Here is a 12,532-nt window from a genome sequence, read left to right as displayed (position 1 = left end):
TCTCTCTCTGTGTGTGTGTCTCTGTGTGTGTGTGTCTCTCTGTGTGTGTGTCTCTGTGTGTGTGTCTCTGTGTGTGTGTCTGTCTCCCTGTGTGTGTCACTGTGTGTGTCTCTCTCTGTGTGTGTCTCTCTCTGTGTGTGTCTCTCTGTGTGTGTGTCTCTCTCTGTGTATCTCCGTGACTGTGCCTCCACCTCCCCCTCCCCCCCCCCCCCCCCCCCCCCCCCCCCCCCCCCACTCATCTCTCCCCTCCCCTCCGTCCCTATCTCACCAGCCAGTGTGTGTGTGTTTTTCAGGCCAGTTGGTTTCTGCCTTTGTCAAGGACATTGTTCAGCCGAGTGAAGAGTTCAACTTCATCCAGTACACCACGGGGGAGACCCACACGCCAGCGTCGCCCGGCTCCCTGGACGACAGCTACATGGGTGAGTGAGTGGTCCGTGCCCCTGTTCCCGTGCCACCCCTCGCATTGCCCAGTCACACGCACAGCGGGCACCGATCTCCGGTACCTACTGGATACGGCCTACCCTAGGCGGCACGGTGGCGCAGCGGTAGAGTTGCTGCCTCGCAGCGCCAGATGACCCGGGTTCTATCCTGACCACAGGCGCTGTCTGTGTGGAGTTTGCACGTTCTCCCCGTGACCGTTTTCTCCGGGAGCTCCGGTTTCCTCCCGCTCTCCATAGATGTTGATCAGCCATGATCATATTGAATGGCGGTGCTGGCTCGAAGGGCCGAATGGCCTACTCCTGCACCTATTGTCTATTGTACAGGTTCGTATGCCAATTGGCTTCTGTAAACTGTCCCTGGTGTGTGGAGGATAGTGGAGTATGCGGGGATCGATGGTCGGCACGGACGCGGTGGGCCGAATGGCCTAAGTCTGCTCCTATCACTGCTGAACTTGGACACTGCTGACCTGCTTTTTCTCTCTCCCCCCCAAAGGTTACTCTCTGGCTGTGGGGGAGTTCAGTGGCGATTCCATTGAAGGTAAGACTTGCGTGTGCTGTGTTTGGCTCGATGCCTTGCTTCACTGATCTCATCCTGAGCCTGCATTGGGGGCAGGGAACAGGCTGGGCACTTGAGCGGGATTGAAGCGGTTTGCCGATGCATGCCAGTCCGTGCAAGAAACCTTCCCCTTGCACTGACTTGACTAGCACGAGTGTCAGTAGGACTTGATGGGCTGAATGGCCCAATTCTGCTCCTAGTACGTTGGACTGGTGCAACAGTTAATGCCACGACCTCACAGCACCAGAGACCCGGGGCTCGATCCTGACCGTGGCTTCTGTGTCTCTGTCTGTGTCTCTGTCTGTGTCTCTGTCTGTGTCTGTGTCTGTGTCTGTGTCTCTGTCTGTGTCTCTGTCTGTGTCTCTGTCTGTGTCTCTGTCTGTGTCTCTGTCTGTGTCTCTGTCTGTGTCTCTGTCTGTGTCTCTGTCTGTGTCTCTGTCTGTGTCTCTGTCTGTGTGTGTGTCTGTGTGTGTGTCTGTGTCTGTCTGTGTCTGTGTCTCTCTGTGGGTGTCGGTGTCTGTGGAGTTTGCACGTTCTCCCTGACCCGTGATGTCTGGCATGGGCTTGGTGGGACGAAGGGCCTGTTTGTTTGAGGTGGGGTGAGGGTGGGAGGAGGGGGTGATGTTAGGAGGGGGCGGGTGATGTTAGCGGGGGGGTGGGGGTGAGGTGGGGGGGGGAGGGTGAAATGTGGGTGAGGTGGGGGGAGGGGTGAGGGTGAGGTGAGGGGAGGGGTGATGTTGGGAGGGGGAGGGGTGATGTTGGGAGGGTGAGGGGGTGAGGTGGGGGGGAGGGGGTGAAGTGCGGGGACTGACGCTGTGCTTGTTGTCGGCAGACTATGTGACGGGAGTGCCTCGTGGGACTGAATCAGTCGGATACGTAAGCATCAAACCTCACCCTGGGGGGGGGGGGGGGGGGGTGCCTGCATCTTGTCCCCACCCTCCCCACGGCGCGTCCACCGGCCTCGCTTCAGCTGCCATGCACGGTCTCTCCACGCCGGCGCCTCTGTGACCCTCGCTGGCCCGGCCCAGCCTTTCACCAAGGCCCCACCAATGGCTTCCCTTCGCAATGCGTTCACGCCCCACCCTCGGCAACGGCCTGTACCTGCGGCTCCACTGCTGCAAACATGGCGGCACGCTGGCCCGGGTCCCATCCCGACTACGGGTGCTGTCTGTACGGAGTTTATGTACGTTCTCCCCGTGGCCCGCGTGGGTTTTCTCCGGGAGCTCCGGTTTCCTCCCACACTCCCAAAGACGTGCGGGTTTGTCGGCTAATTGGCTTCGGTAAATTAATTGTAAAGTAATTTGTAATGAAGTCTAAGTTAATTGCAGGATAAGTCTTAAGTTAATTGTAGGCTTGGTATCAGTGTAAATTGTCCCTAGTGTGTGTAGGACAGTGTTAGCGTGCGGGGATCGCTGGTCAGCACAGACTCGGTGGGCCGAAGGGCCTGTTTCCACGCTGTATCTCTAAACTAAACTAAGAACCACCTCTGATCTGATCTCTCCAAACAGGTGACCATTTTAAATGGAACTAATATGAAGGCCTTGTATAACTTCTCTGGTGACCAGGTACGTTTGTCTATCCTCTGGTGGTTTCCCTCACTGATTGCCCATCCTTTTATGATCTTGGAGACTTCAGTCATCGGTAGTTTGGGGCTGTCAGGGATTATAGGGGGGGGATGGAAGTAGGGAGGTCAGAGCCTGTGGGCTGAAGGGCCCGTTTCCCTCCAAAACATGGTCGTGCCTCTTGCACGCTGGATCCTTGGACAATCTTGGCACAATTGCGATTCGGGAATATGCTTAGTTATGGCAATACACTGTTTGCAAGAAAATAAACAGTGTGATAACAAGAGGATGTTTCCACTAGTGGGAGAGTCTAGGACCAGAGGGCACAGCCTCAGAATTAAAGGATGTTCCTTTAGAAAGGAGATGAGGTGGAATTTCTTTAGTCAGAGGGTGGTGAATCTGTGGAATTCATTGCCACAGACGGCTGTGGAGGCCAAGTCAGTGGATATTTTTAAGGCAGATATAGATAGATTCTTGATTAGTGCGGGTGTCTGGGGTTATGGGGATAAGGCAGGAGAATGGGGTTAGGAGGGAGAGATAGATCAGCCATGATTGAATGGTGGAGTAGACTTGATGGGCCGAATGGTCTAATTCTGCTTCTGTGAACTGAAGTACACAGTAACTGAAGAAGGGCCTCGACCCGAAACGTCACCTATCCATGTTCTCCACAGATGCTGCCTGACCCGCTGAGTTACTCCAGCACTCTGTGAAACGTCACCTATCCATGTTCTCCGCAGATGCTGCCTGACCCGCTGAGTTACTCCAGCACTCTGTGAAACGTCACCTATCCATGTTCTCCGCAGATGCTGCCTGACCCGCTGAGTTACTCCAGCACTCTGTGAAACGTCACCTATCCATGTTCTCCACAGATGCTGCCTGACCCGCTGAGTTACTCCAGCACTCTGTGAAACGTCACCTATCCATGTTCCCCACAGATGCTGCCTGACCCGCTGAGTTACTCCAGCACTCTGTGAAACGTCACCTATCCATGTTCTCCACAGATGCTGCCTGACCCGCTGAGTTACTCCAGCACTCTGTGTCTGGTCTTTGGTGAATCGGAGTGCATTCAACTGGAGCAATTTCCCCCGATCAATAGTCAAGTCGAGAGTTGGGGATCTTATAGAAACTTCTTAAGGGGTTGGACAGGCTAGATGCAGGAAGATTGTTCCCGATGTTGGGGAAGTCCAGAACAAGGGGTCCCAGTTTAAGGATAAAGGGGAAATCTTTTAAGACCGAGATGAGAAAAACATTTTTCACACAGAGAGAGTGGTGAATCTGTGGAATTCTCTGCCACAGAAAGTAGTTGAGGCCAGTTCATTGGCTATATTTAAGAGGGAGTTAGATGTGGCCCTTGTGGCTAAAGGGATCAGGGGGTATGGAGAGAAGGCAGGTACAGGATACTGAGTTGGATGATCAGCCATGATCATATTGAATGGCGGTGCAGGCTCGAAGGGCCGAATGGCCTACTCCTGCACCTATTTTCTATCTTTCTATGTAAAGGGTGGAAGGGAAGGGACTTTCAGACGCGGGTTTACACCAAAGCTGGACACAGAATGGCATCACTTGTGAAGCCCTGACGAGGCGTTCCCGTCTCCTGTTTTGCAGATGGCCTCCTACTTTGGGTACACAGTGGCAGTGACGGACATCAACAGCGACGGGTATGTAGGCCCGGACAGCCGAGTGGAGCCTGCCTCCCAGCTCAGCCACCTCGCCTCCCCCAGCCACGCGCTTTTTCTGCAGGAAGCGAGTGTTGCCGCATCTGCCAACTGTGATTTCCTCTTCTAATCACTTGCGCATGTGTGTCACCCTGTTCTGGGGATTCGATCAGGCACCAAGATGCTCACAGGCCTTTTCAATTAAGGCAAAACTCCCACATTTCTCAGCCAACAAGTAGGCCCCTTGTAGTCACTGGCAGGCCTCCCTCTCTCTCTCTCACTCTCACTCTCTCTCCCATCCCTCCCCCCCTCCTCTCTCTCTCTCTCTCTCTCAATTCAATTTCAATTAAAAAAACCTTATTGGCATGCTCAAATACATCATTATATTGCCACAGTATAAAACATGACATCCATATTTAAATATAAATACAAGTATACAGTGCATGGATAGATATGTCCATGTACATAAACTCGCAATAGATCTCTCTCCCCTTCTCTCTCTCTCTCTCTCTCTATCTTTCTTTCTCTCTCTCCCCCTCTTCTTTCCCCTCCCCCCGCTGCTAAATACTGCATGGGGGGGGCTGTTAAACGCGCTCCCTCCGCCCGCTCCCCCCTCCCTGTCTTCCTAGATGAAGCCTGGCCTGGTGCGCAGATCTTCAGAGTCCCCAGAGTCGGTTGGTTGGGCCAGCTCATCTATTCCAGCGCAGCTGGCTGGGACCTAGTCGGTGACGTTATTGGGCAGCGTCTTGAGGGTGGGGGCGGTTTGTGCTCTGGCCTCGGAGGGGAGGGGTGGGGGCCGGTGAGGGTTTGCTGTCGGTGGGGGGGGGGGGCGGTGTACGTTAGTTTCCGAGCCAGTAACTCCGTTAACTAACACTACCCCCCCCACACACACACACACACACGATAATTTACTGTTTTTACCGGAGCCAATTAACCTACAAACCCGCACGTCTTCGGAGTGTGGGAGGAAACCGGGGCACCCGGAGAAAACCCACACAGGTCACGGGGAGAACGTGCAAACTCCGTACAGACAGCACCCGTAGTCGGGATGGAACCCGGGTCTCTGGTGCTATAAGGCAGCAGCTCTACCCGCTGCGCCACTGTGACGTCCATTCCGGGTGCTCCGGTTCCCTCCAACATCCCAAAGTCGTACAGGTTTGTTGGTTAATTGGTGTGTGTGTGTGTGTCTGTGTGTGTGTCTGTGTGTGTCTGTCTGTGTGTGTCTCTGTGTCTGTGTCTGTGCCTGTGTCTATGTCTCTGTGTGTGTGTGTGTGTGTCTGGCTGTGTGTGTGTGCGTCTGTGTGTGTGCGCGCGTGCGTGTCTGGTGATCGCTGGTCAGTGCGGACTCTAAACCAAGTGCAAATGCGAGCTCAGTGTAGGCTGGCACAACTGCGATGGTACAGCGGGCAGCCCACCACTGCTGCTGACGCATGCGGCCGGCCGCATGCCCTGCGTTGCTTGTGCTGCACGGCAGCTAACCTGCGGCGGCCGTTCCACAGGCTGGATGACGTGCTGGTGAGCGCGCCGATGTTCATGCAGCGGGAGGCGGGCGGCAGGCTGCAGGAGGTGGGCAGAGTCTACGTCTACCTTCAGACCGGCCCGCTGGAGTTCAACATCACGCAAAACCTGACCGGCAGCCACACGTACGGACGCTATGGGACCACCGTCGCTGTGCTGGGCGACCTGGATCAAGACGGCTACAATGGTACGTAGAGCTCGCTCGCTCAGTCTACAGCCACAGCACTGGTGCACGGGGACCCTGGCCCACAAATGCACCTCTTGCCCACCATGCCCGCACGGTTGCCCTCAAGGCCTACCATGCTGTAGTGCAGTGTGTTTTAGTGTGGTGCAGTGGGCTGTCGTGCAGTGGGCTGTCGTGTACAGAGATGCACATCTCGCATCCCAAGGACGTGCGGGTATGTAGTTTAATTAGCTTTTGTAAATTGTCCAGAGTGTGTAGGATAGTGCTAGTGTACTCGCTGGTCAGTGCGGACTCAGTGGGCTGAAGGGCCTGTGTCCATGATGTATCTCTGCAGGACTCAGTGGGTTGATTCTATACACTCAGTTCAGTTCATTGTCCTGTACCAGGCTGGAGTAGTTGAGTTTATTGTCACGTGTACCGAGGTACAGTGAAAAGCTTTTGTTGCGCGCTAACCAGTCAGCGGAAAGACAACACATGATTACAATCGAGCCGTCCACAGTGTACAGGATAAAGGAGTAATATCTAGTGCAAGGTAAAGCCAGCAAAGTCCGATCAAGGATAGTCTGAGGGTCACCAAAGAGGTAGATAGTAGTTCAGCGCTGCTCTCTGGTTGTGGTAGGATGGTTCAGTTGCCTGATAACAGCTGGGAAGAAACTGTCCCTGAATCTGGAGGTGTGCGTTCGTTCTCACACTTCTGTACCTCTTGCCCGATGGGAGAGGGAGTGGCCTGGGTGAGATTGTTCCTTGATTATGCTGAAAGATAAGAGGGGGATCTCATTGGAAAAATATAAGATTGTTATGAGTTTGGACACGCTAGAGGCAGGAAACATGTTCCCGATGTTGGGGGAGTCCAGAACCAGGGGCCACACACACAGTTTAAGAATAAGGGGCAAGCCATTTAGAACGGAGACGAGGAAACACTTTTTCTCACAGAGAGTTGTGAGTCTGTGGAATGCTCTGCCTCAGAGGGCGGTGGAGGCGGGTTCTCTGGATGCTTTCAAGAGAGAGATGGATAGGGCTCTTGAAGATAGCGGAGTCAGGGGATATGGGCAGAAGGCAGGAACAGGGTACGGATTGGGGATGATCAGCCATGATCACACTGACAATAGACATTAGGTGCAGGAGTAAGCCATTTGGCCCTTCCAGCCAGCACAGATGGCTGGAAGGGCCGAATGGCCTACTCCTGCACCTATTGTCGATTGTCTATTGAAACTGTCTGGACGGGCAACACTGTCCAAACCAGAAGGGCGGGGAACAGGGCGGGGGATAGCGAATGGGCCTGGCGTGGTTGGCACGGTCTGACTCTGCCCTTGTGCCCACAGACGTGGCGGTGGGGGCACCGTACGCTGGCGACCTGCACCAGGGCCTGGTCTACATCTACAACGGGCGACCCGAGGGGCTGAACAGTACCCCGTCCCAAATCCTGACCGGACAGTGGGCAGCCAGTGCCAAGATGCCCGCTAGCTTTGGCTTTGCAGTGCGGGGGGCAACGGACCTCGACATGAATGGATACCCAGGTATTTGTCCCGGGGGGGGGGGGGGGCATTTAACTGCCCCTTCCGTTGGGAGATGACAGCCCAGAGACGGTTTCAATGGATCCCCTCAGCGGCCAAAAGCAGCGTGACCTCTCACCACCAGCTCTCAGAGGTCACGCCCGCACGGAAACAGGCCCTTCGGCCCATCTCGTCAATGCTGACCGACATGCCCCATCCACACTAGTTCAACCTGCCTGCGTTTGACCCCATACCCCTCCAAACCTGTCCCTGGCTGAATGTCTCTCGAATGTAGTTCTAGTCCCAGCCTCAACTACCTCCTCCGGCAGCTCGTTCCATACACCCACCAACCTCTGTGTGGACAAAGTTACCCCTCGAGTTCCTATGAAATCTTTCCCCCTCCCTCACCTTAAACCCATGTCCTCTGGTCCTCGATTCCCTTACTCTGGGCAAGAGACCCTGTGTGTGTGTGAGAGGGGGCGGTGGATGGGGTGAGGGGGGGGGGGGGGATCGGAGGGCCTGTGTGTGAGAGGGGGGCCGGGGGAAGGGAGGGAGGGGGGGAGGGGGGCGCACTGTGTCAGGGTGAGGAGCAAAAGGAGGGGGTGGGGGGGGTGGGAGAGGGAATGGGGAACGGGAGTGAAGGGGAGATTGCTGTGGGCCCATGTTTAACAGCTGGCCTTCCTTAAAGACACATCCTCGTATTCATTCTTCCCTGCCAAGCATTGTTCCAGACTTCCCATTCACACTTCTGCATCCTTCATCCCACCCCCCCTCCTCTTGCTTCCCAAACCTCCCTCCCATGTGGGCCTGACTCAACTTGGTAGGCCGAGAATTTTGCCTGCCATTCCTCATTCCATTTATTACTGGCAACGTTCGTTTAGTTTCGAGATACAGCGCGGAAACAGGCCCTCCGCGCCGCCCAGCGCCCCCCCCCCCCCCCCCCCCCCCCCCCCGCACACTAACACTACCCTACACACGCCAAGGGCCGATTTACAATCTTTACTGAAGCCAATTAACCCACAAACCCGCACGTCTTTGGAGCATGGGAGGAAACACAGAAAATAGGTGCAGGAGGAGGCCATTCAGCCCTTCGAGCCAGCACCGCCATTCATTGTGATCATGGCTGATCATCCCCTATCAATAACCCGTGCCTGCCTTCTCCCCATATCCCCTGACTCCACTAGCTCCTAGAGCTAACTCTCTCTCAAATCCATCCAGTGATTTGGCCTCCACTGCCCTCTGTGGCAGGGAATTCCACAAATTCACAACTCTCTGGGTGAAAAAGTTTTTTCTCACCTCAGTCTTAAATGGCCTCCCCATTATTCTAAGACTGTGTGTGGCCCCCTGGTTCTGGACTCGCCCAACATTGGGAAAATTTTTCCTGCATCTAGCTTTTATATTTTTATATGTTTCTATAAGATTCCGACCCCTCATCCTTCTAAACTCCAGTGAATACAAGCCTAGTCTTTTCAGCACCCGGAGAAAACCCACGCAGGTCACGGGGAGAACGCACGAACTCCGTACAGACAGCGCCCGTGGTCAGGATGGAACCCGGGACTCTGGCGCTGTGAGGCAGCGACTCTACCCGCTGTGCCACCGCACAGCCCTGTGTTTTCAACGTCCTTACAAAGGAATACCTCACAAAGTCCCCCAATGAAGGCAGCCCCTCTTACTCTCCTCATTTTAAGTTTAGATTCGGTTTCAGTTGAGTTTATTGTCACGTGTACCGAGGTACAGTGAAAAGCTTTTGTTGCGTGCTAACCAGTCAGCGGAAAGACAACACATGATTACAATCGAGCCGTCCACAGTGCACGGATACGTGATTAGGGAATTGGAGATTTCAGAGTGCGGAACGATTGTGATATGTGATTTTAGATCTGCATCTGTGGGCGGCACGCAATGAGTCGCCTGGGCTGGCCGCCATCTTGAAAGGCGCCATTTTCCACGACTGCTTGCTCACGTATTCCTGGTGGAGGTGACTCCAGTTCAGGGGAATATTTTGGCGCCTTCTCCACTCTTGCCCACGTTCAGAGAGTTGTACGCCACGGAAACTGGCCCTTCGGCCCAACTGACCAACACGCCCCATCGACACTAGTCCCACCTGCCCACATCCCACTAAACCTGTCCTATCCATGTCCCTGTCCAAGTAACTTTAAAATGTTGGGGTAGTCCCAGCTCGTTCCATACACCCACCACCTATTGTGTGACAAAATTTGCCCCAGTCGGGACCTGCCCCGATCTTTCAGCGCTATTCGCACTGTGGCCACGACATGCTCTCCCATCTGTCCACCCCCATCCTAATCTCTCCGCGGACCCTCAGCAGTGTTTTGCCTGAATTCCTGATTCCACTTATTATTAAGCGATGTTCGTTGATTTGCGCGTGGAGATGCAGCGCGGAAACAGGCCCTTCGGCCCTTCCCGACCTGGCCTTGCTCAGTCCCCGTTCTGTTTTTCAGATGTCATCGTGGGTGCGTTTGGCGTGGATCGTGCTGTGGTTTACAGGTACGACGCACGTGCGGGTGGTCCGGCCGACTTTATACGCTACCTCTGCCCTGGGCTCGCCTCGTGCCAGTCTCCGCGGGTGCCCCCCCCCCCCCCCGATCATCTCTCCAAGTACCGGGCACGGTGGCGCAGCGGTAGAGTCGCTGCCTCACGGCGCCACACACCCGGGTTCCATCCTGATCACAGGCGCTGTCTGTACGGAGTTTGTACGTTCTCCCCGTGACCTGCGTGGGTTTTCTCCGAGATCTCCCGTTTCCTCCCACACTCCAAAGACGTGCGGGTTTGTAGGTCAATTGGCTTCATTAAAATTGTAAATTGTCCCTAGTGTGTGTGTAGGACAGTGTTAGTGTGCGGGGGTCAGCGCGAACTCGGTGGGCCGAAGGGCCTGTTTCTGCGCTGTACCTCTAAACTAAACTCTGCCAGCTGTAAGCCGCTAACAGGCGCCCTCATCAACTAGTTCGACACAAAATGGAGAGATATAGACAATGATGTGGATATTTCATTCATTGTTCTATCTATTTGTGTCTATCTTCGGATTAAACCAGCATCTGCAGTTCCTTCTTATGAAGTAAATGCTAACCTCTCTTCTGGGCGTTGATAGGGGGGGGGGGGGGGGGGAAGGGGGGAATAAAGTTCACATCCTGACCTGCCCGAGTCCTCCCCCAACATGGAGATGGGACTTTGACTTATGATTAGCGCTCAGGTTGACTGCGGGATGGAGCTCGTGAGCCAGCGAGCGTGGGCCCCTCGTTGCCATGGCGATCGCCTCAGTAACCTCCACTTTGCCCCTCGATCCAGGGCCAGGCCTATTGTGCGGGCAAGCGCCACGCTGAAGGTGACCCCCTCGGTCTTCAACCCTGAAGAAAGGGGCTGCACGGTGAACAACACTGACGTTGCGTGGTACGTATGAGGGGGGGGGGGGGGGGCGTGGCGGGGCGGCACAGCACAGTGGTAGAGTTGCCGCGTCACAGCGACGGAGACCCGGGTTCCATCCCGACCACGGGTGCTGTCTACGGAGTTTGTACGTTGACCCCGCGTGGGTTTTCTCCGGGTGCTCCGGATTCCTCCCACAGTCCAAAGACGTGCGGGTTTGAAGGTTAATTGGCTCCGGTGAATTGTAAATTGTCCCTTGTGTGTGCGGGGATCGCTGGTCGGCGCGGATTCGTTGGGCCGAAGGGCCTGTTTCCGCGCCGTATCTTCGAAACTAAACGTAAGAAAGCCAGGGGCGTTTGGGGGGGGGGGGGGGGGGGGGGGCGCTGGGACTGAACGGTTTGGGATCCTCCTGTGTAACGTCACCCAAGTAAGAAAGTAACTGTTCTATCTGGGACATGTGACAGTGAAACACTTTGACTCTTAGCTTCCTTTCTCTCTCACACAGCATCAATGTCAGCTTCTGCCTGAGTGCCGCCGGGAATCACATGCCGGACTCCATCGGTGAGTGCGAGGGCTCGTCGTGCTGAGATACCAAGATGGCCGCCGACGAGCAGGCCAGCTGGTGGGGAGGGGGCGGCCGTGGGCAGCAAAGAACCCAGCGGGTCAGGCAGCATCTCTGGTGAACCCAGATAGAAACATAGACAGTAGGTGCAGGAGTAGACTATTCGGCCCTTCGAGCCAGCACCGCCATTCAATGTGATCATGGCTGATCATCCCCAATCAGTACCCCGTTCCTGCCTTCTCCCCATATACCTTGATTCCTTTAGCCCCAAGAGCTAAATCTAACTCTCCCTTGAAAACATCCAGTGAATAGGCCTCCACTGCCTTCTGTGGCAGAGAATTCCACAGATTCACAACTCACTGGGTGAAAACGTTTTTCCTCATCTCAGTCCAAAATGTACATTTAAACTGTGTGACCCTTGGTTCTGGACTCCCCGAGGGGATTTAGATAGGTTACTAAAAATGACACAAAGCGCTGGAGTAACTTAGCGGGTCAGGGAGGTCCTCCCAAGGCGGGTGCGGTCCTCCCAAGGTCGGGTCAGCGGGTGACGGGTGCTGGCGCTGGGCTGCACGGCAGGGAATTCGTTGCAACATCCGTCAGCATGCAGCGGGGCGAGGCTGCTGACTCAGAGGCAGGGTGGTCTGACTGAGGTCCCGTGGAAGTCGCTGACTCACTGGCGTCCGAGCGTGTCTAAAAATAGAACCAACTACAGATGGGAGCGTGGAACAATCACTGCCTGTTCCTTCACGAGGCCACTGGGAAACAGGGGTGGGAGGATAGGCCACTCGGATCCTCTAGCCTGTACTATCCACTGTCATCATGGCTGATCTACTCTGGCCTCAACACCTTTACAGAAAACAGAGCGGAAACAGGCACACACCGACTAGCCCGCACATCTTCGGAGTGTGGGAGGAAACCGGAGCACCCGGAGAAAACCCACGCGGGCCTGTTTCAGTGCTGTGTCCCTGAAGTCCAAAGAATAAAGTCCGAGCCAGCCCAACCTCTCCCTGTAGCTCAGGCCCCTCGAAATCTGGCAACATCTCTGCACCCTTTCTGATGAAGAGGAACGTCTTTAGTCAGAGGGTGGTGAATCTGTGGAATTCATTGCCACAGACGGCTGTGGAGGCCACGTCAGTGGATATTTTTACGGCAGAGATAGATAGATTCTTGATTAGGTGTCTGGGAGA

General features: G+C 55.0%; 1 protein-coding gene across 3 annotated transcripts in view; it reads left to right on the top strand.

Annotated features, from left to right (window-relative positions):
- The window catches only part of itga5 (integrin subunit alpha 5), a 47,354-nt gene that overhangs the window by 15,537 nt on the left and 19,285 nt on the right, over window positions 1-12,532 (top strand). For 2 of the 3 annotated variants that reach the window (XM_033015445.1, XM_033015447.1), the window contains exons 6-15: window positions 294-419; window positions 934-978; window positions 1,829-1,872; window positions 2,505-2,561; window positions 4,164-4,216; window positions 5,713-5,918; window positions 7,238-7,432; window positions 9,865-9,910; window positions 10,709-10,810; window positions 11,289-11,344. In XM_033015445.1, coding sequence (XP_032871336.1) covers window positions 294-419; window positions 934-978; window positions 1,829-1,872; window positions 2,505-2,561; window positions 4,164-4,216; window positions 5,713-5,918; window positions 7,238-7,432; window positions 9,865-9,910; window positions 10,709-10,810; window positions 11,289-11,344 — 930 coding nt within the window. The remainder of the gene's footprint in view (window positions 1-293; window positions 420-933; window positions 979-1,828; window positions 1,873-2,504; window positions 2,562-4,163; window positions 4,217-5,712; window positions 5,919-7,237; window positions 7,433-9,864; window positions 9,911-10,708; window positions 10,811-11,288; window positions 11,345-12,532) is intronic. The other variant, XM_033015446.1, reaches the window with a different exon arrangement.

Source organism: Amblyraja radiata, chromosome 46, assembly GCF_010909765.2.
Source record: "Amblyraja radiata isolate CabotCenter1 chromosome 46, sAmbRad1.1.pri, whole genome shotgun sequence".
Taxonomy (NCBI): domain Eukaryota; kingdom Metazoa; phylum Chordata; class Chondrichthyes; order Rajiformes; family Rajidae; genus Amblyraja; species Amblyraja radiata.
This window is presented reverse-complemented; position numbering and strand designations above follow the sequence as displayed.